This window comes from Corvus moneduloides, chromosome 4 (assembly GCF_009650955.1).
Source record: "Corvus moneduloides isolate bCorMon1 chromosome 4, bCorMon1.pri, whole genome shotgun sequence".
NCBI classification, from domain to species: Eukaryota; Metazoa; Chordata; class Aves; order Passeriformes; family Corvidae; genus Corvus; species Corvus moneduloides.
The window spans coordinates 26,613,574-26,638,494 of NC_045479.1; the positions used below are offsets into that span (position 1 = coordinate 26,613,574).

A 24,921-nucleotide genomic window follows, 5' to 3' on the forward strand; every position below is an offset into this window, starting at 1 on the left:
CCTCAAGATGGTATTACGTGCAGGAAGGAGAGAAAGCAGGCGATAGACCACAGCCTCACTTGTGAGCCAGGAAGAAGCGCCGCACAAAGCAAGTGGCTCAAGTGGCTTTCTCCAAAGGATAAAGCAGCCAAACACAGCTGATGTGACATACCTGACTTGAGGAACAGTTGGATGAGCCTTGCAGGTGCCCATGGAAAGTGCAGGTTCAGTTTGCAATGCTGTATTGATGACCACATTGATTCCTAAACACCCCAGTGCCGTGTGTCATCCGTGGACATCAAATGCCCGGATGGCAATTTGGTTACACTCAGGTAGACAAGCCTCATGCACAGTAAGAGCAGCCCTGCAACACAGAACTTGCTTCCAAGCTGTGCTCTCCTGCTCTGACCAGTTACAGATGTTCCTGCTGCCCTTTTCCCTCTATCACTCCCTTCCCTGTGATGTGGATGACCAATATTTATCCCACTGATCTAAGAAGGCTATTGTGGTGGGATAACCACTAAGAACTAATGCTATTAACCTTAGTCATTCTAGTTCATGTCTGTGCCCAGTAGGTTCTGCGTGGCAAACCAGGGAGAACTGGGGTGTGTCACAGTGTCCCTTACCCTACATGGCTTTTCACAGCATGTGCTTCTTCTGTGTGTCTCTGGTAGCATGGCCTGGGCCTCCTTCACCTGCTGCATGGCCTCTGCTGTCACCACTCTCAATACCTACACCAAGACGATACTGGAGTTCAAAAGGAACCACATCAAGGGATACGATGGGAGCCTCAAGGATCACCCTCAGCACCACCAGTGCTTCATACAGCAAATAAGCAGCTATTATGAGCCCAAAGGCAAGGCCTTCCACTCAGTCTCTGAGGGAGTTGACTTCTACACTGATCTGCAGCAGAAAATACTACAGCGGGAACCAGAGCTGGACCTGGATGAAGTCTTGGCCCAGACAATCGGGGAGGATCGCTGTTAGGGATGAGTGCACAGGGACAGAGCAGTGGGGTTTGGGAGGCACAAGAGCTCTGAACCAAGCACTGGCAAGTTTTGGGGAGCTCTTCCTTTCTCTACAGTTCGGGGAGTGAGGAGGCAGGCACTGGGTCAGGGCAGTTACAGTAGCAGTTTGGGGGTCTTCCCTGGTCCTACAGTGTGATGGGTGCCCTCATCTGACAAGGGTGAAACTGGAGGGACATGCTGGTGCCAGCTGTCTCCAAGCACTTTCAGAGTTGAGGCAGATGTCCCAATCCCAGTATTGCACTTGGGAATAGATAGCACCATCCAGATGGCAAATTGCACTGCTGGGTGGTGTCACATTGACCTTCCATCAACCGCTCCAGTTCAGTGCTATGGTGAAAGGCATCAGTGTTCATACTGACTGGCTGTCACCCTCTCTGAACACCCTGTTTATTCTTACTTTCCAAGCCCAAAATCTTCTTCTCCCTGCCCCCAGATTAAAAATCGTGGTGCAGTAGAAATAGAGGGTAGCTTTCAGACATCTCTCCTCTCTTTCCTACCTGTAATGACTCCCACTTATTCCCTTCTTGCTTTTCGCCCAAATATCTCCCATTCTGAGGTACTTTGCTGTCTGCCTCTTTTTACTGTTTCTTCACAATCTGTAAGAATTTGGCTGGACTTTGCTTTTTACATTACTTCTACTCATCTGTTCCTTTTTGCCCTTTGTAAAAATATTGCAAACAACCCACTAATCAAAACCCCAAGCAAACTGATAATCTCTCAAAGGTGAAACATTGGTTCATATGACACATGATGCTGTACACAGTATTTATTTTGCTTCACTGCAGTTCAAATACATTTTCCCAACAATATACAGACAGACTCTTTATTCACAGTAGGGGTGGGGGGTGTGGGCAGGGTGAATTCACATTAAGGAGGAGCTAACATCACTGCTCTCGAATATCAGTTCTCTCAGGAAGAATCTCAGAAGAGTAACTACTTAGGTAACAGCCGCTTCACCTTTCCCAGCAAGGTGGTGGCTGGACAGGAGGGAAGAGGCACTCCTGTTTAATCCCTCATACGTTACTGGTCCTCACACTTTCAGTCCTATTATGCAGCTCTATTAACTAAACACTATTAACACTAAACCCTGTCTGGAGGAAAATGCCAGGCCTAGAGGCATTGCTACAGTTGTGCTAATATATACAAAGCTATTTACATGAAAATACCATTTAACATATACAAACTGTTCACAGGCTCTGACATTAGGAGATCAGGGCCCAAGGACCAGCCTTGGGGCTTGCAGCTAATCCTGAAGGGCTATCCTGGAAGCTTTATATAGAGATGTGGGATGAGGGAGAGGGTGATACAGCAAAGAGAGGTGTCAAAGGCCCAGGAGAGTAAACCCATGGCTAATGTGCCCATCTGGAAGGAGGGTCGAAGTCTGCTGTCACTTCACCACTCATGGAGAAATGTGGGGAGGCTGGAAGGGCACATGCTAGACAGAAGAGTCCTTTGCAATCCTCATCTCAGCCTGGCTCTGCTTAATGTCAAAGGCCAAACTTAGAATGGCATACTAGGAATGCAGTTCCTATATTGTTGCCCTAAACTGTGGGGAACTACTGGGGTACCAAAATGATTCCTTTCTATACAGTCTTTTCTATGACAAGAAAATTCATACAGATGCTCTTCAAATGCAATACAGGAGAATGATGGCACACTCTGGGGCACAGTTCAAAACACCTAACACACTGTGAGCAAATGTGTCCCAGGGGTACCTTGTTCCTCCTGGAGCTACACACAGGGCTAGGCTGGCAAGGGAATGGCAATATTGAGCCCAGAATAGGGTTAAAATGCACAGAAGAGCTTTCTAGTTCTGTCTCTGAGCCTCTAAATCCTGAAGCAGCAGCGTAAGAATCAGCTTTTCTGTGACTAGACTGAGTGACCTTTAGTCACTTTAGATCAGTCAGGATCTACTGGACTTCTATCCCAAGAGGGCTGTGATACTTTTGCAAAGGGGGACTCTGCCCACTGGACTGCAGTGTGATGTCACAATTTGGGTTCATACAAAGCTTAAGGATGGAGAGAAATAAGCTGTGAACCTTTCACTTCTACATCACACGCATACACCTGAACTTGGGTGTCCTGAACTTGGAACTGGGAAAGAAAGACACAAGTGCAAGGGGCTGGCAAATGCTGTGGAGACCATCTTTCTCTAGATCAGATAATTCAGCCAGAGAACTAGTTTGTTTGTGAGTCTGGTAGCAGCATGGACAAGAGAGCTGAGAGCACAGGGGAAGTTGTAGATAAGACTAACCTTGCAAGAGTCAGAGGCTTCTCTCCAAAAATAAAAAGATTAAAGGTGTCCTTTAGCCACACCACTTGCCTTGACTCATCATGGCCCACTCTAGGCATAGAGCTTGTTAGACTGCTTGGGAACAGTATTTGGACATAAAAAGGTGTGTCCTAAATCTCATTCATAAATTAAACATACAAAAAATATACATATATTGTATAAATTAACACATATATATATAAAGCCTGATTTTATATATATATGTATATAAATTCTAAATTCACATTTCTGTGTTACCTGGAAGGAAGCATGCAAGAACAGCATATGGAGGGGGAGTTGCTGAACAAGGTTTCTCTGGTACAGAACAGGTCTGCCTAGGACAAACCTGCCTCCAGCAGCATTCCCCAGATAGCTGAAGAAAGGGGAAGTACTTTTAGCTCCCATTCCCTCTATGTAGCCGTTTTCCTGAAGATACACAGAGCAGCTTCCTATATTCCCCATACAGGCCACAGGTCCAACCAACATCTGAAGAACCACCAGGCTAGAGCTGAAGAAGGAAAGGCAAACAAACATTAAAGCAAAAATCTATTATCATCCAGTCTGGTAAGGTAGTAATTTACAAGTCGGCAACAGAACCTGGGCACCACTATGTGGAGGACCCTTGTTTGCCTATGTCAAAACAAGTGATCTCAGTCCCACCTCTCTGATCCCTCTGCAAGTCTCTCAGTCTCTTATGATGACCACCCCTGTTTCTTTCTAAGATCCTGTGCTGTGTTCAACTGCCAAAGTACATCTTTGCTTCACAATCTGTCCAGCTTATGCCCAAAGGGGCAGCCAGTCATCTTGCAAACAGTCTCTTTGCATCCCACCAGTCTCTTTCCATCCCAAAGAGCACCTTAACTGTGTCTGTAGGGAAGAAACCAGATGTTTTCAAAGGCCTGGATTTCATTAGGGATTCCTGCACAATCTCACCTTCTGAGGAAAGTCAGCAAATTTCATCCGGGCAAGAAATCGCCTCACTTCTCCACGGCTGATTTTTGGAGTCCTGCTGTCCTTTAACCACACCATTCGACCTTGACTCATCATGGCCCACTTCAGGCCCAGCTTGCTGACCGAGAGAAATCCTGGCTGTTTTTCAGAGGTTGCAGTTGTTGTCACAGTGATGTGAAATGCATCCTTTTGGAGATCATTAATTCCAACTGGTCCATCAGAAAAGGGCAAGAAAATAGTGGTGAAGAGTAAATGATTATGTTTCTTCCAAAAGGAATTTTATAGCCCTTACTCAGTCAAAACATCCACTGGACTGAGGGTATATTCAATCTGACTTTACAATTCCACGTACCTTAGTTGATAAGGAAAAAATTATTTTAACATTTTTCCATGGAAAGAAACCGAAATATAGATCAGAAGTGGAAGGGTTTGTTACAGGTTATGCTTTTGGGCTTGACATAGGATATGAACATATTTCAAAAATACAGTTCACTTTCAGCTTTCCTTCCCAGATCTGTTAGTAGTTATTGTTTACCTCTATAAAAGGGGAAATTTGTAAAGCACTGGCAAGTCATGTGCCTCCAGTCACTACAGAATGATCTGTACAGACCTCAGAAATCCCAGTTTCTTAAAAACCCCTCTAAAAACAGTATTCTATTTGTTCTTGACTGAACTGTGTTTTTGATACAAGTCCAATTAGATGTTATTACTATGCAGCAGTTTTTCTATGCTTCCTGGCCTACTTCTCTCAGTTCTGGATGAACTAATCTTTTATCCCACACTGCCATGCACAAGAGGCTGGCTATTTGCCGAACAGCTTTAGAAAGAGCAAGGAAATCCAACAGGGACTGTACAACCTTGTATAGATGTTAAATGCAGATCTACTTTTCCCTGAAAATATGCTTAAGTATTTTGGATTCCCCCTTACAAAAAGAAAGAGGAAGAAGTAGCACAGCTGCTATCCCAAAGAGCAGGAGATGGCCAACAAAAGCAGAAGTGTATCTGAGGTGACAGAGAAAAGTTTTATAGTGATTCTCCATGCACTGCACTAAATTATAAATAGCTCCATGGAAAGCAACACAACTTCTCTGGTGTAAAACACGCATTAAATCAAACTTGAACCTTTCGTTGGTTAAACATGTGTAAGAAACTTTGTGGATCTTTTATTTGCAAACTAGGGGGTGGACAGGAGGAAGATGAATCTTATTTCCCACTGTTATCCTACGTGTGATGGACCTTAGGTGCTACCTTTAAAGGCACAGCTACAGCCCATTGTTTCTCACATTGTTTCTCCTCTCTCCCTATTTCTAGCCCAGGTTGTTTCTCCTCCATTTGTACTCACCTGCTGAAGCAATGACTTTGTCTGTTGCATTGGTGAGGTCCAAAAGGACTGTAGGAAAAACAGGATGGAGGAGATAGAGGTGGTGCAGCCCCGGGCGCTCAAGTCTGGGACCAGGTTGCTGCTGGAATGCAAGAGACAAAAACTTAACAGCTGGCTAGCAAAGGGGAGTCTAGCTTTGTCAAAAAATAAAGTTTTCTGACACTGTGTTGTTTTCAGATGGATCAGAGAATGAAAATCTATGGTTTTATAAAGATGAAATCCTGACAACTTTTTCTCCCTAAAACAGAATTTGCTCCACATCTTCTGTTTGGTAAGACTGAAATCTAGCTCTGTCCTATGCAGCCTGATGGGCAAAGCTACAGGCAGGAAGTTTGAGTCTCCATGCTGAACTGTGCTCCTGCATGGACAGAAGAAGTACTCTGGGCTGGGAACAAATCTGCAGTAACAACTCTTCAGTGCTGCATGAAAAATGAAATTCACAAATTTTCGGGTTTGTGGATGCAAAATTTCTGTCAACAAAGCTTTACGGTGAAGAATTTACACACAAAACCTCCTGTGTTCAGGCTCAGAGAAGTCAGAATGTCAAAGTAAGAGATGTCCCTGACAGCCTTCTTATATGTTAGGTTTCAAGTTCAATGACAATAGGAATAAAAGACAGAGACTGCATGTGCTTCACAGAGAAACCTCGAAGTGAAGAAAGGATGCGTGCTCACCAAACTTTGTAACACAGGCTGTGTTTCGTCAGCCCAGAAGAGAAAAACAGACTTCTTGTCCAAAGTCATGACTGAGAGTGCATCGAGTTGTTGCCTCTGCCACGGAAGTTCCTGGTTCCAAACAGGGAGGCCAGATTTGCCGTCTACCACCACCACCTCAAGGCATGGAGAGATCGAGCATTAATGGGTGTCAAGGCGTGGGTATGCAGAGCCCCCTTGCAGAAGCATGGCCTGTGCTGTTCCCTTTCGTGCCTGTGGCCACACAGTAATGAGTGCCAGCCAAAGAAATGGGAAAAGCAAGGACCAGAGAATGTTTGTCTCCTTTTAGCCAACCTCCCCCACTCCTATGCTGCCATTGCCCTCCTTGCCTTCACCTGGTTTACCTTTTTGTTCCCATCTCCAGTCTGTGCTTGCAGCATGAAGTCCAGAGTTTGGTCAGCACCAAAGTAACCTGGTACAGGCTGGCTGTAAATTTGGAAAAAGAAACACTCAGCCCCATGGTAGAAAAAAAGCCATTTCAGATGGAGGCAGAATAATTGCCTTCATCCTCCATTCTGCCTCTTAAAATGGCAGGGTTTGTCATGCTAAATATGATCTTTCATCCACTCAGAATTATTTTGACTGCCAGGAATCATTTGTTGGTGGATCAGAAAAGTGAAAAATGGTAAAGCAGCCCATGGTGCCTGTCAGCCATTCTTCAGAGTTGTCCGTGGGGGGGGCATCCCTTGATGGGCTGTGTGGACATCTGTTTATCTCCCTGTACATGACTCTATCATTCTTTCCTTTGCACGAGAACCTGTACAACTGTTGCTGTAATTATAGAAAATTATCCAGTCCTTCCAAAATGCATTGGCACATTTGACCTCCTGCTGAAAGTGGATTTCCCAGGCTGCCTTAGCTGTGTGAAATGGATCTTAATATACTCGCCATTAATGTCAGCCCATGATTCCTTGTATTCTTACTGCTAGCAGGTTTACAAGCCTTTTTACGACCTTAAACAGGTTAAATGAAGTCCCTTCTCATCCTCTCACTTCTGGGTGACATAACACATTAATATCTCTCATTACACTGTTTTTCAAACATCTTGCTTGCTTTTGGCTTTCTGAGCCTTGCCTCTGTCTTCCTTCAATTCACTACAGCTAGACACAAAGTTCTAAATAAGCACAGTTGAGTCCACAAAATTCACAGAACCAGAGATTTTATGGCAAGGCAGGTTCATCAGAGTATATCCTCTCTCCTCTTATTTATGACAGATTACTGTATTTCACCCAATTAACCAAGTATCAGTAGGCTGACTTTGCCTCATCTTTGATGAGATGAATTCATCACTTCTCATGAGAGTCAGTTCTAATATTAATTTCACCCAAAGAAACATTCCTGCATCTTCATTTTCTTGAACATGACTGGCTTTTGCTTCAAGGCACTTGTTCTTGCTATGCCTGTTAGCTTCTATTTCTTACACATGCTTATGAACTCACCTCTCGGGCTTCTCTTTGATCATATAAACTCAGGAATTCAAATCTTCCATGCTAAAACATTTTTTCCAGACCTTTTCTCAGTTTTTTTCCAGCTTCTCCTTTAAAATGTGCATGACAGAATGGTTCCTGAACAGCAATCCCACAGTACTGCAGTGGCTTGACTTTATACTTACGACATCAAACAACGTCATTTGCTTTACAGACACCTTTGGCAACCAGGTGTTGCTTTCAAGGCAGTATCATGAGACACTCCTATAGCTTGAAAGCTCTCCAGTAACAAAAGGAAGTAGCAGGCAATTCTATCCTATGACCACAAACTCAAAACATCTCCTAAGGTGCCTCTTCTCATGTCCCTTATGGGTTAGAGTCAGTGGCAGATCCCACAAACTGAATGCAGACAGACTTAAGTACATCGGATGCTACCAATCAAGTGAAAAATCCCCTGGGCACTTTCTCAAATGAACCAGAAGGCTAGTAATTATTCTGCCCAACAGTAATCCCCACAGCAACCTGCTATTAATCCTCTCTCATCTGAAACATCCATTTACAACACAATTTGCAACTGCTTACTCAATTTCATGGTCTCAGAACTTCGCCCTTGTTTTATGACTACTGATTCTCCTTTATGGTTTTCCAGGGATCTTGTCAAAAGCTATCTGGAAATGCAGCACATCTGCAGTAGCCATGTGGGTTTTCTCAGAAATTATTCCCACAGGTCTGGACTTAGTCTGCCTGGATGACGTGGTGTACTTGGGGCAGGTTAACCCCGGAAAAGGGGCGCTCACAGCTGACTCTGTAAGCTTTGTCTAACAAGGAATTCAGTCAGTTTGACTCTGTGGTAACATCCCTGAGCTGAATTTGTCCCCCAGCCTGTGGTGCTTAAGTAGAACTTAAATTCTGAAACAATCCAAAAAACCCTCTTAAGTAAATGCTTGCCCACAATACATTCAGTGCAGCAAATTTTGTCTTTCTTAACTCTGAGAAAACAGGTAATCCAGGACTTCAGCACAATGGCCTAGAACATAAATTGCTTTCATTATTTTTCAATGATTATCAGACAGCTCCTCTACATGTATTGTACTCTGTTCCCTAGGAGGTCAGGAAACGGGAAGAAGCAGCAACCTTGAATACTAGCTGCCCAGAGATGTTGTGAAGTCTCCATCCTTGGAGATTTTTGAAACCTGACAGCACACAGCCCTGAGTAATTTGCTCTAGCTGAGTCTGCTTGAGCAGGTAGGTGGGATTAGGCAATCTCCAGAGAAGCCTTCCAACTTCAACCACACTGGCAAAGAAGTTTTCAATCCTTCTTGATTTGTATTTTCCAATTTATTACTGCATCCATTTAGAAATTTCTTGTGTATAACTGGTTCTACAGCACCTATGAAGTGGCTTTGCTTAGTCAGTACACACTTACCCTTTAAACTCGATGCCAGACACATTCAGAAGTCTGCAGATTCTGGGCCCAAAACACTTCTAGTCCATTTCCTTTCCCCACAGCACAATCAACTAGCCATAACCCATTCCTAAAGTCATGGTTTATGTCACCCATCAGCCCTCAAGAATGTGGACATTACCTGAATATCAAACATAGCTGAACACACTTTTTTTTTTTTTCTTAATGAAGTTCCAGTGCCGTCTTACCATTTATGCTCTTGACAGTTGGGTAAAACTGAGCTGAGAGCTGCTTTCTTTATTCTCAATACTAGAGCAAGCAATTGTTTCCCATATAATTTCCCTCAATTGTGCCCAACTGCCCTTTGCAAATATTTAATACTGGGCAAGCTGAAATTGCTGGTTATTACCAACCGACAAGATCTGGAAAATTACTTAATTTCCATGTGTGAAATTAGAGGATGAGCAGTATTATTTTAAGGTTTACATTTAGTATAGATGGTGTGCTGACTGTCATCAGAACGCTCATTTTCAGCTTTCAAGGAACATTAAGATCTCTGGGCCATACTCATTCACCTGCTCTAAATTCTTAACATCACTAATGTAACTGATCCTCTCCACTGAAGCCCTGGACAGCAGGTGGGCTGAATCACACATCAGTAATTCACTGAATTCCAATGCCCCATCATTCCCCTGACTTCAGTGTCGGGTACCTGAATCAAGCCCTTTATTTGTGGTCACTCACAAGCACAGCTCAAGTTTCCAGCCTTCTGTTCCTTGCTCCCCCTGCCCTCCTCACTTGGCTCAAGAACACACACCTCCAGTTCTTAGATTCCTCTGCAGACTTGGACAATTACTGTCAATTGCTTTCTAAGGAACACATGTGCTTCCAACTGGAAGTCAGGAAATGTTACAGGAAGAAATAGGACAGAAAAATGTTCCCAGTAAGTTACCTGCTGATATTCTGCAGCTCCAGGGTCCAGTGGGGCTCCAGGTCCTGTCCCCTCAGCAGGATCAAGCTCTCTTTGGTTGTAATGAGCAGGTTGCTGCAGTTTGTGTCAGGTGTTTTCACTGTCTGGAGGAAGTCAACCCCCTCACTGGGACAAATGGAAAACAGAGAGGAAATCAAGGCTTGAGTCTGCACATCTCAGCAGTAGCTGCCTTTCCACATGGCAATTGCTACCAAAGATTTGAACTGTACTTGGAGAAGTCCATCTTTTCCCCAGTGATGTGGGTTCCTCAGTTAAGTGAGCTAATTCAAATATGGGGTCTTCTGAACATCATGAGTTACTATAAAAAGCGTGAAGTTTGCGAGTTCACATTTGCTCCCTCCCTTTATTCCTATAGAGGCCTGTCCCACAATTTGGCAGTAAAAAAGAATGAGCCGAGAAATCCAGGCCCACATAGACCGAGCTTCTCAAAGAGACTCCATTAGCTGGGAACACTTCTTTTTTTCCCTTCAGCTATGCATATGGGGCTGAAGAAAGGAACAAGGAACAGGAGAAGCTAAGGTCTCCCGTTTATCATACTCTGCACTTCTTTGGCTAGGACAACCAGAGGACAGGGAGGAAGTGATGAGTTCCCCACAATATTCCCCAGTTATCAACTGGACAGTGAAGGAAGGACAGTATTGAAGTAGAAGCGACCACCTCTGGGAGCACTAGTAAGTGCCTACCCTTCCCTTCCTCTCCCAGAAGGAGCAAGATGACAAGTCCATCTTCTACCTGTAAATGCCAATGAGCTCTGACAGGTTGACAGATCTGTGCTTTTCCCACTCTGGCTCCTCCTGCTGCAGCATTGCAGGAAAGTTGTCCCGGTTTCTGGCTTGGGTAAAGATATCCCTCAGGGCAACTGCTTGAACATTACCTGCCAGGAAGAGCAAAGATGAAGAGTCCTGACTGCAAAAGATAACCTAGTAGAACAGAGGGTGATTGGGACCACTGCAGTTGTGGTAGAAGGCAAGGAAATGCCCAGAGCTGGAACTTTCCTGGCATGATGTGCCTTTGGGAAACTCCAAGGTTTTTGAAGACTAGCAGGTATTGGTGCTCCTGGACTTTTCCACACCATGGCAGTGAGACTTGTGCTTTCGCTCTCCTAGCTTTTACAGCAGAAGGCATGGCAGAAATATTCCAGGGATGCTCTGGACCATTTTAGGTACAACAAATGTTTTCTCAGGAAGGTGAAGTGCTGCAGACCCAAGGTGCACCTTACCAAAACCAAACAGGATGTAGATGGCTCCCCGGCTGGTGATGTGGACTTGGGGGCCAATCACTTTCCCTTCTCCGTTGGTGCTGTACTTCACAGGCCCACCCAGAGCAGTTCCAGTCTTTCCTGATACCAAGATGAAAAACACATCGGGCTGCAAAGAGAGAGAGGTAGAGATTTTTATCTTTCAGAAGTGCTTGCATGCACTTCTGCACCCAGAATCTTCCCCCAGCCCCACAGCATGAAGCTCCATTGATCTTTTCCCCCTCAGCAAGGCGTAAATAGTGTTTGCTTTCTCTTTGCTCAGTCCAGCTTCCTGGGCATCTTACAGTAATGTTTTTCTCTTGACACAAATGCATCAAATATAAAAGGGACTTCAAAAACCTGAGTTCCTCTAACAACATCAAAGTTAGGATTGTGGGGAGGGATGAACGTAAAGGAAATCTGCATCTGAATCAATCACACAAGTATTTCTTTCTTTCGGATAAGCTAAATGCTCCTTTCTTCAGAGATCCATCCCTACACTTCAAACCACACATGCACTGAACAGAAACAAATAATTCTCAAGTCTCAGTCAGGTGCAAATAATGACCCTTCTGTTCATCCCCAGCTGTCAAGAATGCAGGTAGTGTCATTATTGTTTGATCTCACTGCTCTGACCTACTGGAAGAAAAAGGGTGCTTTTCAGCAAAATCCAAGCGAATGAAAATTAGGGGCTCTTGCGGTTCCCATTACAGTCCTTCCACATCAGGCTGTTTTTCCTCTACACAAAGAGTAAAGGTCCTTCCAAACCTCGAGTAGGGATATGCTGTACCTGTGTCTCTTTGAGAGCCAGAACAACAATATCCCTAATCCCATCTCCATCTACATCTGGAAGAGTTGCAGCTGGTGCAGCCAGGATCCCACTTGAAAGGTGAATGGAGTTCAGTGTCCAGATGGTCTTGCCTGTGGGAAGAACAGGATAAAAGGGACCTAACGTATTAGGGCAACCAGAGGGCATCCCTAGAGGGTTCCACAAAACCTTCTTGAAAAGGAAGCAAGAGAAATTATTTTTCCCATTCTGTGTGAAGGAGAAAGACAAACTTACAAACTGAGACAAGCTGCAGTGGCAAGCAAAATTCTTCTCCCAGCATTTCTTCAGATTGCCTTTGATTCAGGTTTCAAGTCCTACTCTGCTTCCTTCTTAGCATCTCTCTAAAATACCTGAGCCCTAAACAATTTCTGAAATAGCAGAGAATATTTAACGTTCACTTTTGGAAGGAGAACCTAAATGAGAGTGCTGCTCTGCAGGACAACAGTTGTTTGCCTCAGCCAGCAGAAAAGGCGAGGTAGATGTGAGGAAAGGGAACAGATGGATAGTTCTGATATTCAAAGTGCAAATCTGTGTCTCAGTTATATTCCCAGCAGCAAATTACCACTCCAGCACGACATGCTCACTCCACCTCAGGGTGAAAGCATGTTAGCAGAGAGGATGTCAAATGGTTCAGCAGTCCAGCATGGACCTACCTGGGAACTCAGTAAAACCAGATTTGCAAACTTGCAAATAAACATCAAAAAAAGGCAACAATTAAATTTGATGCTTTTACTTTTTCATCATTCTTTGCCGACACTTCTGCTTTTTCAATCTTTAAAAATGCTCTTCTGCTGCTGCTGCTCTGTAGGATAAGGTTTGCCCCTGTATGATAAAGTAAACCAAGTGCCAAACTTGTACATTAATAACACTACTACTGCTGGTAAAGGAGGCAACTCATGGTCCTGACCATGCAAACACTTTGCAAGTAACCTGGTCCCTAAAAGCATTTGAAAAGCAAGCAAAGATAGCTACAGGTAAAATTAGAGGAAACTTGAGAAGTCATATTCACATCCTAACAGAAGTTCTAACGGTATGGAAATTATAGGATAAAATACAGTTGCTGCTCCCTGGTTGGAATGCGGTTGGCATGCCCGAAACCTACTCCACCATGATTCCCCAATCTGCAACCATAGCACCTGCTAAGGGGGATGGAACAGAGGGTGGAGTGGAGTGGGAATACCACGGCCAGACTGTAGAAATCCTTGCAGGGAGGGGAACTTGATGTTACTTTGCAGCTGATAAAACTGCATAGCATCTGTCAGCCAGGGGAGACAGGAGATGTCTTGTTGCTGAGCCAGCAACTGTGGTGAAATCATTCTACTTGGATGAACTTGGTTCATTAAAACCTAACTGTAATATTAACACACGCCTCCATCCCAAAGTTACCCGCCTTCAGGGTACCTTTTTGTCGATTCCAAAAACAACCCTATACCTACCTATGAATATTTCTGCCAATGAATTAATGTGGTAGAACAAACAGCAATCACAGAATGAAGGTTCACATGATCAAGTGATTAAAAAAGCAATATTCATTCACATCTAATCAATTCAACTATGGGCCTAATTTCTCTGCAAGGTTTCCTGGATGTCGTGTATATCGTTATATAACTTCTCCAAGAATGCTGTTCAGCTCTGTGGTGCTGTTAGGTAGGTCCTGACTTGTACCAGCAGCTCAATGCTAATGAGAACAGACTTTACATATTCTTTATGACATGAGGATGCTATAGGATAAGATTAACACTTTGAAATATTCTGAGATGTAGGACGAAGATGCTGCCGCAGAGATGAAATGTTCTGGATTCTCTTATCCTGTGTAACTAGAAACTCATTAGTGTTTTGACTCCTTCCTGTGTGCCATTAACAGCCACCGTGACGTGCCAGAACCAAATTATTCATGCTTATTAGTCCTTCAAAGAAAACAACAAAGCAGTAGCATATTTCTAATATGCTGGTAGTTGACTTTACCTGTGGAGGCACTGAGAAGGCTGAGGAATTTTGACGTTCCTGTAACAAGGCAGACAGGCCCTGCAGCTGCCCCCAGTGACAGCCCATTGCACTGCAGACTCCGAGTCTCCTCTGGAAGCTGGATGGACCACAAGGTGCTGCCATTCATACCAGAAAGTGCCACCACAGTTACGGAGGGTCTGGAGACACCTAGAAGAGGCAGGAAAGAGAGGATGTAATCCCTTGGTATCAGAGGGATTACTATGACCACGTTGCCTTGGGTCCTTGTGCTGGAATTCCAGCTCTAGCTCCTGGAACTGAGCAGTTCAAGACAGACAAATCCACACTGCCTGAAACCAAAGGTCAAATGTCACCCTGTCGCTGAATTTCTCTGCCACAGAGCCTAGCAGTGGTCTCCAAACAAGCTGGGCTGAACATCAACAGCCCAGAAAATCGTGGAGGTTGGACCTGAGCTCATAGCAAGAAATGTGGTCAGCTGGGCAGAGAGAACCAAGTTCCTGGGGACAATGTGCTCAGTTGTGCTGACTTTGTGCTGACTTCCTCCTGTGAAATTTACTGCTGTCAAACCAGATTGACTCTTCTGATCCCCTCCTCCCTTAACAAAACAGCTAGCACCAAGGGGAAACTTTAAGTGACTCCCAAGGTAGATGTCACCTCATATGAAAGTGCTGGCTTGTTTGTAATTCTGGAGCAACGGAAGGTGATTGGTGGTCTGAGAGCTTTTTCCTTTGTTTTCCAAAGGAGTTTCATTATTGTGAGAAACAGACTGAACAAAACCAATTGGTGTAACTCGGCGTTCTTTTTCCAATTCACCAGTTAGCACAAAATAATTGTGAAATAAAGTAGTCTATGCTGTTTCAACTGACTGTTGGCTCTGACTCCAAATGTGATCAACTTTTAGCTCAGCCTGCCCTCAGCTATCAGAGTGGTTATTGTAATTAATCTCCACCTAGTATGGTCATATCACAGTTTAAGATGAACTCCCACACATTTCAAAATAGCAACAGACCCAGTCAACTTCTGTCTTACTAGCAACACATACAACATGTGATCTGATGACAAAAAGGGCATATATGGGCCACTGGCTAAATACAAGTCTGAGTCCACTCTCTAAATCAAACTAACTCTCTTCTCAAACTGAACATCATGTGGCTTATGCTAAGGGGTTGCCCCAGATCAAGTTATCTTCATCACGTTGATAGGGACCAAGAATAACTAAGTCCTGAATGCAGCTCACAGCTGTTGTGTGTACAAGCTGGAGAAACAGTTAAAAATGTCACAGTTTACTCCCCCAGGTGCCAATCCCAAGCTTATCTCTACTTGGCACTGTGTGAATGCTCCAAGCACAAGCTACAGGCAGGCTGATATCCAGCTATGTGAGTTTTGGATTGTGATCTGCTTACACCTGTTTTAGTGTCTGGTTTTTGTCTTCCAGCCCAGGATGCAACTAAGTATGAACCAGTTTCATTCAGAAAATGCTGACTATATGTATATCTGGGATAAAAAATAAAAACAATGCAATGGCAAAAATACAGAATGCAAGGACAGACTATATGAACTGAATACAGCCTTTATGTCAACAGTATCTTCCTCTCTCACTTATTTTTTAAGTTATTTTACCATTTTCTCTATGTTCATAGGTTTCTTTTATAGGACTTGCTGTGAAATACTGAGGGCCTTGCTTGGGCCATGGAGAAAGGCATCTTCCCTATCCTCTAACAATATTTTTATTAGCTCTTTGAAGAGCCAAGGCATTTTGCTCCCACAGGAATTTTCTTCAGGTTGTGCAATGTATGCTTGCTCCCTGAATACATCTCTGAGACTGAACAGATTCACCCAGTATCAGGTGATGCCAGGATAAGCAGATGCAGTACAGCAGGCAGCTGGGAATCTCCAGGACTTCAGAAGCCCAGGGCAATAGGATGCCACCAGATTTGGCAGCCTCTGCGTAATGGTGGCCAGTATCAGCAGGCTCTGCTATGTTACCTGAAGGGTGTGAGGGCTAACAAAGAGAGCAAGGCAGCCAGGAGGAGGAAGCAGGGCAATACCTGTGAAACAGCCAGGCACAGTAGCTTCCCCATCATCAGTCTATTATTTGTGAATTAACAATGATTTGGAGCCTGGCAAGTATATGGAGTGACCTGGAGAAAAAGGCAGCAAAGTGAGGGTGTTTGCTACAACACTAACCTACAAACAAAGTAAGTGTGCACAAATGCAGGACAAAGAGATGGAGTTGCCCCAAGATGAGGTAAGGGCAAACACATGATGTTGACCAAAAGGTATATGAGCACAGGCTTGTAATGAAAATTTTAAGCATGACCAACCACAGGCACAGCAATTTTAAGGAACTCTGAAAAGAGCAATGCAGTGGATTTGCAGTGGCAGGAGCTCTTCCTGTGTGTAAGACAAACATACAAAGGTCCATACTAACACATGAAGAGGAACGGAAAGGAGCTGCAGTGCTTACCCATGACACTGGCATTCATCAAGGCAGTGAAGACAATGAGGATGTCAGGGAGGCCATCACCATTCACATCACACAGTTCCAGTGGGGATAACACACCACCTGCAACAATTACACAGAGTCACCGCATGTCAAAAAGGCCACCCTCTTTTTTCACACCAGGAGAGGAGGGCTGCCCCAGAAATGAGACTTGTGGGTAGACAAGCCTCACAAAGTCTGCTAAGGAACCACCAAGGGCAGGCAGCTCACACCATGGTAAGATCTTTCATTGCATGGAAAGGCAGAAATGTAGCATCTGGGTCAGAGAAAGGAAAAGGAAAAATGGAGGAGCTAACAGAAAAAGATTCATGTTTCCCACTTCAATTTCTGAGGTGATGTGGAGCCATGCATCTTATGAAAAGCTTAGATTTGGAAGCCAGGGGCAGAAAGCAAGGAGGGAGAGACATATCTAGACCTGGCAGAAATTATTTCACAATACAGTGTTACTTTATTGCAGAAGCCAGAATGGGAGATACTTTAGACATGTTACCAGTGGCCCATACAGGATAACAAAAGATCTCAAATGTTGATTCATAAATTCAAGCAGGACAAAAAGACAATGGAATAAGGTTAGTTAAGCTAGTTAGAAGACACAAAGACCTCAAACCCTCTCCTCTCAAACACAACCACATACTTCAGCATGGAGGTACTGGTAAAGTCCAGGCTGTAGAAAGGGAGGCACTGTATTTTAAAGTGGGCTGGGCCATCTCCATCTGGAACAGAGCACAACATCCAGACAAAAAGGCAGGATGGAAGAAGAGTCAAAATAATTTTTGATGTTGGCAGAAACAAAATTTTGTGGCACTGTTATCTACTGATGCCAGATTTCACAGGCCTCAGCTTCAAGAGTGAGCAGAACACAGCAACCTGTCTATCATCTCGGAGCATCTGTAGTGGTGAGGGATGGCCTCTGCTCGGACCTTGCCCTCCCAGATAGGTCTCTCCCACCAATGCCCAGCCTGGGAGCTGCCACCTCCCCCATGCCAGATGCTGTTCCTGGGGCTTTCTCACCTGCTCCCTGACCTAGGTTGCGGTTCCAGGTGTTATGCAAGTCTCTAGGGGGACAGGGAATTAGAAATGCGCACACCAACACAAGAATCATTGAGATCACCACAGTGAGCAAAAAGATCGCGGTGCGCAGGTATGGCATGAGGGAGGGAGCAGCCTTCTGCTCCGAACTCCCAGCTGTCTCTGCAGGATAACCCTCAGGCGCGGTCTCTGACGTGTGCTGCTTTGTCATCCCAACCTCCACATCAGAATCGGGGTCCTGTATCTCTTCAGGAGGGCTCTTCCCGTTCTTGACCCCCCCATTCTTCTGGATGTTGAGTACAAGGTCATCTTCACTTTCATCACTGTCAGCCTGAGTGAGGGGATCATATTCCCCAAGGTCTGGGCTCTTCTTTCCTGAGAAAAAAGATGGAGAGAGACAAACATGAGTTCCTCACTTTTGCAGGATCTCAGTGGAGAAAAGGCTGCAGTGGAGAGTGACACAGAAGGGATGACAGAGTAGTCTGCATTTTGCATGGATCCAAGTAGTGCGAAGTGTGAGAGAAATGACAGGGTCTCTCCATGTTTCACAGTAGCAGCTGTGGGAGAAAAGATGCTGACAGTTTATTTTCCTCAGCCAAATGTGTGTGTGTGTATACATACATGGATGTGTATGCATATGTCTGTACGGAATTCATGGCCGATTCAATTCTAATACTTTCTTCATTGGTAAAGAGATACATGAACTCTCCCAGAAGATGAGGGAAAAGTGATTTTGCCCCTTTAGGCCAATAACATGCTGATGTCTGGAGGGATCAGGCTGCTCCTCCAAGACACCACCTTCTCTGCATGGCTCAGCTCTGCGTGAGGGAACGCTCCAACCCCTGCAGCAGGCAACCACAGTGCACCTGCTCTGCTCCTGCTCCCACCAGAGCCAACAGCCTGTGCTTAGCCTGGCCAAGATAGATAACGTGGTACTGATCGCTTCAGGTGGTGGTACAGGAAAGTAGCTTAGCTTTACGTGTCTCCTGCACAGATGCCCAGCACACAGACGACTTCTCCCCCAAGCCCTAGACAGCCACAGGGAGTGTGGTGAGGGCAGGTATAGAGGCCAGTCACACACCCTGGCATAAGCCCAGTGCCATCTGTTTATGGTGACAGGAAAGATCACGCAGACTCACTGCCCTGAGCTACGAGTGGAGGGTCACATCTCAGGGAGTTGCCCTGTGCCACAAGGCTGGGGTTGGAGCCACAGCCACTGCTCTGATGATTGCAGAGTCTCAGTGTCTGGTTCTCTCTCTCCTATTCCAAGGTGGGACTTTGCTATCTGAGGTATCTGTCTCATTTCCTTTTGTTTAAAGCTGATCTGAGACAGGAACTAGCTTGTGCCCAAAGATTCCTGACATGATACATGCAAGGCATAACTAATAAGCAAAAACATGCAAGCTGTAACCCCTCTCAGACAGGAAGACGATGGGAAGGCTTTACAAAGTGGAAATTTTAGGGTTTTCATGATTATTCTTCCTAATTACGATACTATACCTTACTTTTGGTTTTCCTGTTAAAGACAGGCTCAAGTTACAGATGTATAGTAGTACCTAGTTAGTGCAACACACCTATTTTGCATAATCTAGAGTGTATTTTGCAGCACAAGGATCTCATTTCTTCCTCGTTTCTCACCCCACAAAAGGACCTTCACTTTCCCTCTGTCTACTACTTATAAGTGGTATTCAACTTCTTTTTTATGATTTAAGAAAAGCTTTCAATCCCACTAAAAACCAAATGCCCCACACTAAGTGGAACAGCCAGGACAACTCACCTACACTGAACAGAAGGAAATAAAAATATCCAACAAGCTCACATATCTAAGTCAGACTCTTCCTTTTTGAACTAGGGGCTTCTACAAAAGACTCAAAAATCTTGTGCACATACACAGTCCAAAAAGCAGTTCCTTGTGGAGGCAGAGCACCCAACCAAGAGATACTGCATTCTTATGGGTTGGTCTGGTGTATCCCTGTGACATACTGCATTGTTTCACATAGGTCTGTTCTATACATGCGTTCAAAAGTGTGGGCTTTTCAGGAAGTCTTGATAACCTTGGCTCCATCCTGTAAGTGCACAGAAGGCCACGGACCTTGGTGGCACACAGCTCTCTGCTCAGAGGCTGCAGCGTAAATTTCACAGGTGTCTATATCGTAGGTTGTGCTGAAAAGTGACCGAAAGACTACTCAGTCAAACAAAAAATTCCAGAGAGGTCTCACTGCCAGGGTATTTGCGGCTTCTCACAACAGATCCAGATGTGCCAGTTCAAGCCAGGTCAGACTGGCATGAAAAACAAACATGGCTGGCCCAAGAGTAAATGGTATTTAGCCTGGGAAGTCAAAGTCGGACAGTTATGTTAACTAGACTGCTCCCAATTTTGGAAACTGGTGACCCTTCAGTAAAACAACTCAAAGTGTACTTATGCTTCAGATATACTATGATTTAATTATTTTATTTCCAAACTGTCAACCAAAAGACTGGAACCGGCTGTTCATCCTTGAAGCAACCAAAAGCATTGGTGCCAATTAAGTTTATCTGGAACAGTTTTGTTCTGGATCCCTACGAGACAGAATGGACGTTGAAAATACGGCTCACCCACTCCTTGAAATGGCAGGGACTGAGATGCTGGCAGTGGTGTGAACCACAATCTGTAACAGGAACACCTGTCCTACTGAAAACCACTGATCAGTGGCTAGAAAACAGCTACTACACAGTAATGATAGCTTCTGATGATCTACATAGGAAAGAATCTGCAGAATTATAAGAGAGCTATAAAGCAGAGAGCTGCTCAGTCTTAATTTATGTCTAAGCCTGACTAGGAATCAGAAACTGACACTCTTTTGCCCTATCTTTCCTCAAAAGGTTATCTGGCATGCCCACAAGGCACAGCCACTCAGTAAAGTCAGGCATAAAGTGCCCTGCTGAATTTTTTTTTTAAGCCAAAATAAGGGAAGGTACTGCCCTTTAAGAAGGGCTGTTGGAGCACTCATGTAGCACATGTCAAACCCAATTATATATCTAATCTCAGAGGATTCAAACGCTTATCTCCCACTGTTCATAGAGAACCTTAACCAATCTGTAGGTGTTTTGGGAATGCTGGCAAGGATCTGCTCAGCTCAGCTTCCCAAGGCTGTTCTGTGGTGCAGAGAAAATGTAACTCATGATTCACCTGGCTGGAGAGAGAGCAGAAGAAACACAACTCTTCATCCAAGTTTTAGGTCACTTACTGTGGGAAGGAGAGATAACACATCTGGCTAATCAATCCCAGATGATTTTTCAGCACAAAAGTACAAACAAACATAAAAACCAGTAAAGAATGTGTGAAAACAGAGGCAGTCTCATATCATTTAGAGAATGATGATTTATTTATAAGTGCTCCATAAGTCAATTTCTTTCCTTTCTGGTTAACAACAAGGCTCAGGCTGGGGGAAAACAGTCTGTCCAAAACTGCCTCTGTTGCAAGCAATCAGCTGCCAGGGAATACATAGTTTTCAGTTTTCCATCGTGGAAGCAGAGATGTTAAGATCTGAGCTGGCCTCTTGGTCAAACTCTCACCATATCTCCTGAAATGATAATCACAGTGTAGCCTTCATGAGAAATGAGTCTCTGTGCTAAAGCAAGTGGCAGTTCTGCGGCCTTATGTAGGTACCAATCTGTGTAACTCACATTTTGTTATCTGTCTTCCAAAGAGACTCCAAGTGTATATAAACCTTGCATCCACTTTACAGGTGTGGAGCTAGGATCAGCAGTCAGTTTCCCTGCTGCTCTTGTGTTCCCTCCCTCCTGCAGGTAGAGTCAACAAAGCGTCTTCTGTTCTGACCTGCTCTGAATCATATTCCATTTTTTCACAGCATCAGTGATAAAACAGAGGTTCCCATTCAGAGGCCCATGGTTACAATCAGAGGAAGCTACTGGTCACATCACCCGGGATTTTTTGATTTTTTTTTTTTTTTTTTTTTTTTTTTTTGCAGCCCATGGAAGAAAAGCAAATACTGATGATGGAGGTTTTCAAAGGCAGAACAGAGGGAAAATGCCCCAAACGTATTGGCCTTTAAGGGCAGTAGGTCTCTAAACTGCACTTCATGACTTTGAAAATCCCCCGTGTATTTGCCAAATGCTGTTTTTGCACAGACAGCTCTTGCAACTACTGCAGCAGAAGAATGTGACCTCTCAGTGAAGAACAGATGATCATCGTGTGACCATGATCTGGAAAGAAGGCACCCATGAGGTGATCTGTGTTGAAATGAGGCCCCAGTCATAATAAAATATTAATTTCTTGTGCTGATGGCTTCAAAGATATTAATTGTAATCTTATTTTTCTGGTTTCGACTGACTGGAAAGGCTTTTCTTTGCACTCACTTTGGAGTGAAAAGAGCAGATTTTGAACTTCAGAAGAGTGCAATTTTCACACTGGTTCCAGTGTCTGTTGTACTCACTTCACGTTCTGTTTATTCTTCTGGCAGTTGGCAGGCACCAGTCAGTGGATACTGCAGACATATCTCTAAGCCCATGAGGAGGTAAGTTGCCACATATTGATTCTTAATTAATTTAATGAGATGCAGCAGGAAAAACAGATATAGCAACAGGCTTTCTGCTTTCTCATTGCTGTCAGAAGTTGCATTTTTCAAGAATTAAATGCACAATAAAAGTACGATTTCTGCAGTTTAACCTAAGGACTGATGCAAGAACTGTTCTCTTAAGTGCAGCTGCAAGGCCTGTTATGATCTTTTCCAAATCAGTGTCTCCCAGCAGCAGGTATCAAACAGATCATGCTGGCTCCAAAGGTCCCAGAAGAGATCTGAGACCTCATGGTAATGTATTCCTTCCCACTCTGACAGACATATATATATATACACACATGTATGCGTAAAACCAGTAAGAAACCGACTCGCAAACAAAATTTCTTTGAATGAGACTCAACAGGCACCACATAAACTAAAAGTAACCCTTAACTCCTGGCAAGGGTTATGAAAAGATGGCAGGAAGGACCTTGATGATGACATTAATGTGACCTTCATGGACTGATGGAGGAAGAAAGTACCATCAGTCCACTGAGTGCAGCCCCACAGACCGGGGCAGTGCAGGGCCACGGCGGTGTGTAGTGCCAAGGAGGAGCCCTCCCCAGCAGCACACAGCTGGGCCCTGTCTCTGTCCCAAATGCAAGACACTTTTCAGAAGAGCAATGAGGCACTTTCGCATTGAAGTTAATGCAGCCAGGTGCATTGGCACCATCTACAGTACATCCACCAGCAACTAGCATGCTCCCAAGATCTGGTTTGGCAAGGTATTTTAATTCCCTTTTCATCTCCTTACTTGAAGAGAATGGCTATTGGACCGCTGCTCACCACACACAATAGCCATTTATGCTTGAATATCCCTTCATCTCGCTGAAAATCTCTGGCTGGAAGGTGCAGTGGCGGCAGGCAGCCTTTAAACATTTACCTGGGTAATCGCAGTGGCACTTACCGAACTCCTGGCCCGGCTTCTGTGGGTAAAAGCCGGCAGGAGTAGATCTGAGAGGCTCCGCGCTTTCTTTCCTCCCGCGCAGTCCCCTCGCAGGGCCGCGGCCCAGGCTCCCTCTGCTACACACGACGCCCTCGGGGCCCCGAGACGCTGCCCCGGCCCCTGCGTCCCCCCACTCGGCCGCGGGCCCGCCGCGGAGCCCAGGGGCCGCCTGCACCGCCGGGCCTCACCCCACATCGCCACATCACTATGGCAACGCGCCCCGCAGCCCTCAGGCAGCGGCACCCGCGCCTCCCGTGAGCAGGGCTGCCCCGGGCGCGGCTGTACCTGGCCTGGCCTGCCCCCGCCCGGCCCGGCCCGGCCCGGCCCGGCCCGGCCGGCGCCCGGTCCCTCCCGCGGGAGCGCAGCCCTTACCCGGCAGCTTCAGCGCCCGGGACAGCACCGTAGCCATGCTTGACACGGCAGTGCGCACGCGCCCCGCGCCTCCGCGCCCCGCGCCTCCCCGCGCCTCCCCGCGGCCTGCTGGGAATTGTGGTTCCCAGGCGTGAGGGGGCCCGTGGCCCTTCGTGTTCCTCATGACCGGGAGGGGCAGAGACCCGCAGGGAGGGGCGGGCCCGTGGCAGCGAGCCGTGACCGAGGACAGCCCGGATCTGCACAGCCTGCACGGCTGTGTGGGCACAGACAGATGGAAAATAGGCTTGTCATCCTGAGCGGTTTGCACAGAAAGTGCCAGTCCTTTTAAATTGTTCTTGCTATAAATATATGCCTTCATTCTTGGAAAGCTTTTGGTTGGAAGAAATCTAGTTGTTTCCGTTTTATTTTGCAATTTTATTTTACTTTATTTTATTTTATTGTTGTCATTGATTAATTACAAAAGGTGGCCAGGTTGTTTTCCAAAGCTGTCCTCAATCATCACCGCAGCCTTCCGAGGTACATGAAGAAGTGCACTCTCCCTTTCCCACAATGGGGAAATTGAGCAAGGAGGGTTTTGTGGCTTCCCCAAAGCCACAAGGCTCCAGCTTCCCGATTCCCAGGCCCACACAGCGGCCATCTAACACTGCCACTTCTTCAAGTCATGATTTGTGTGAGAACTCACAAGGCAATGTCCTTTGTCACTGAATAAGAGGAAGGAGTATTGGCTAAATACATCAAAAGAGACTCCGCTTGGCTAATGAACACATCACATTTTCTCAGCATCTGCTGCTGCTCTTGCTCTCCCCTGTTTCAGGTGCTGTTTCTGCAAATAATGTACTTAGTCTTTCGTGTCCAGGTCTGTCCTGGAACTCCTTAAATAGTAACAACAAATAAGGAGCAGAAGAGAGACACCAAGTGGTCTAGCTGGTGAAGTGAATTTTTTTTTTTTTTTCAGATACGGATGGGAAAGAGAATAGTTCTGATCCAAAATCTTTTGGTACCAGATGGTTTTTTTCCACTGATGTCACAAGGCTTCAGAGAGAGACCTACCTGAGAACACAGCACTTGCGGGGGCAGTCCCAGGTGGCAAGCTCTGGAGAAACCATCACAGTTCTTGTTATTTTTTCCCTTCCAGGTCTTTCTGAATACAGAGGTTTTCTGTTCCATATGCCATTTCCTGTCCTCCAGGCTTTGATTTAAGAGCAGTGACAGCCCTGTATCTATGTAAATATTTACAGGATGGATCCTGGATCCTTTACAAGTCTCAGTTAGCAAAGCCTGTGATAGACAGGGCAAGAGCTGTCCAGCAGAGTGACTCCTTCTAAGAAAATGCT

The 24,921-nt window shown here is 45.2% G+C and overlaps 2 protein-coding genes across 6 annotated transcripts in view; one reads left to right on the forward strand and one right to left on the reverse strand.

The window, feature by feature from the left end:
* GSG1 (germ cell associated 1) overlaps positions 1-1,816 on the forward strand; it is a 92,494-nt gene extending 90,678 nt beyond the window's left edge. For all 5 annotated transcript variants that reach the window (XM_032105727.1, XM_032105723.1, XM_032105725.1 and 2 more), the window contains one exon: positions 654-1,816. In XM_032105727.1, coding sequence (XP_031961618.1) covers positions 654-966 — 313 coding nt within the window. In that variant the 3' untranslated portion in view covers positions 967-1,816. The remainder of the gene's footprint in view (positions 1-653) is intronic.
* On the reverse strand, positions 1,759-23,683 carry FAM234B (family with sequence similarity 234 member B). The gene is made up of 13 exons (XM_032105722.1): positions 23,588-23,683; positions 17,693-18,085; positions 16,646-16,744; positions 14,179-14,367; positions 12,175-12,305; positions 11,367-11,514; positions 10,880-11,021; positions 10,109-10,252; positions 6,669-6,750; positions 6,286-6,441; positions 5,573-5,690; positions 4,213-4,439; positions 1,759-3,787 (listed from the first exon to the last, which is right to left on the reverse strand). The coding sequence occupies exons 1-13, from the start codon at positions 23,622-23,624 to the stop codon at positions 3,782-3,784; spliced, it is 1,872 nt and encodes a 623-aa protein (XP_031961613.1). The 5' UTR covers positions 23,625-23,683; the 3' UTR covers positions 1,759-3,781.
* Positions 23,684-24,921: the final 1,238 nt, after the last annotated feature.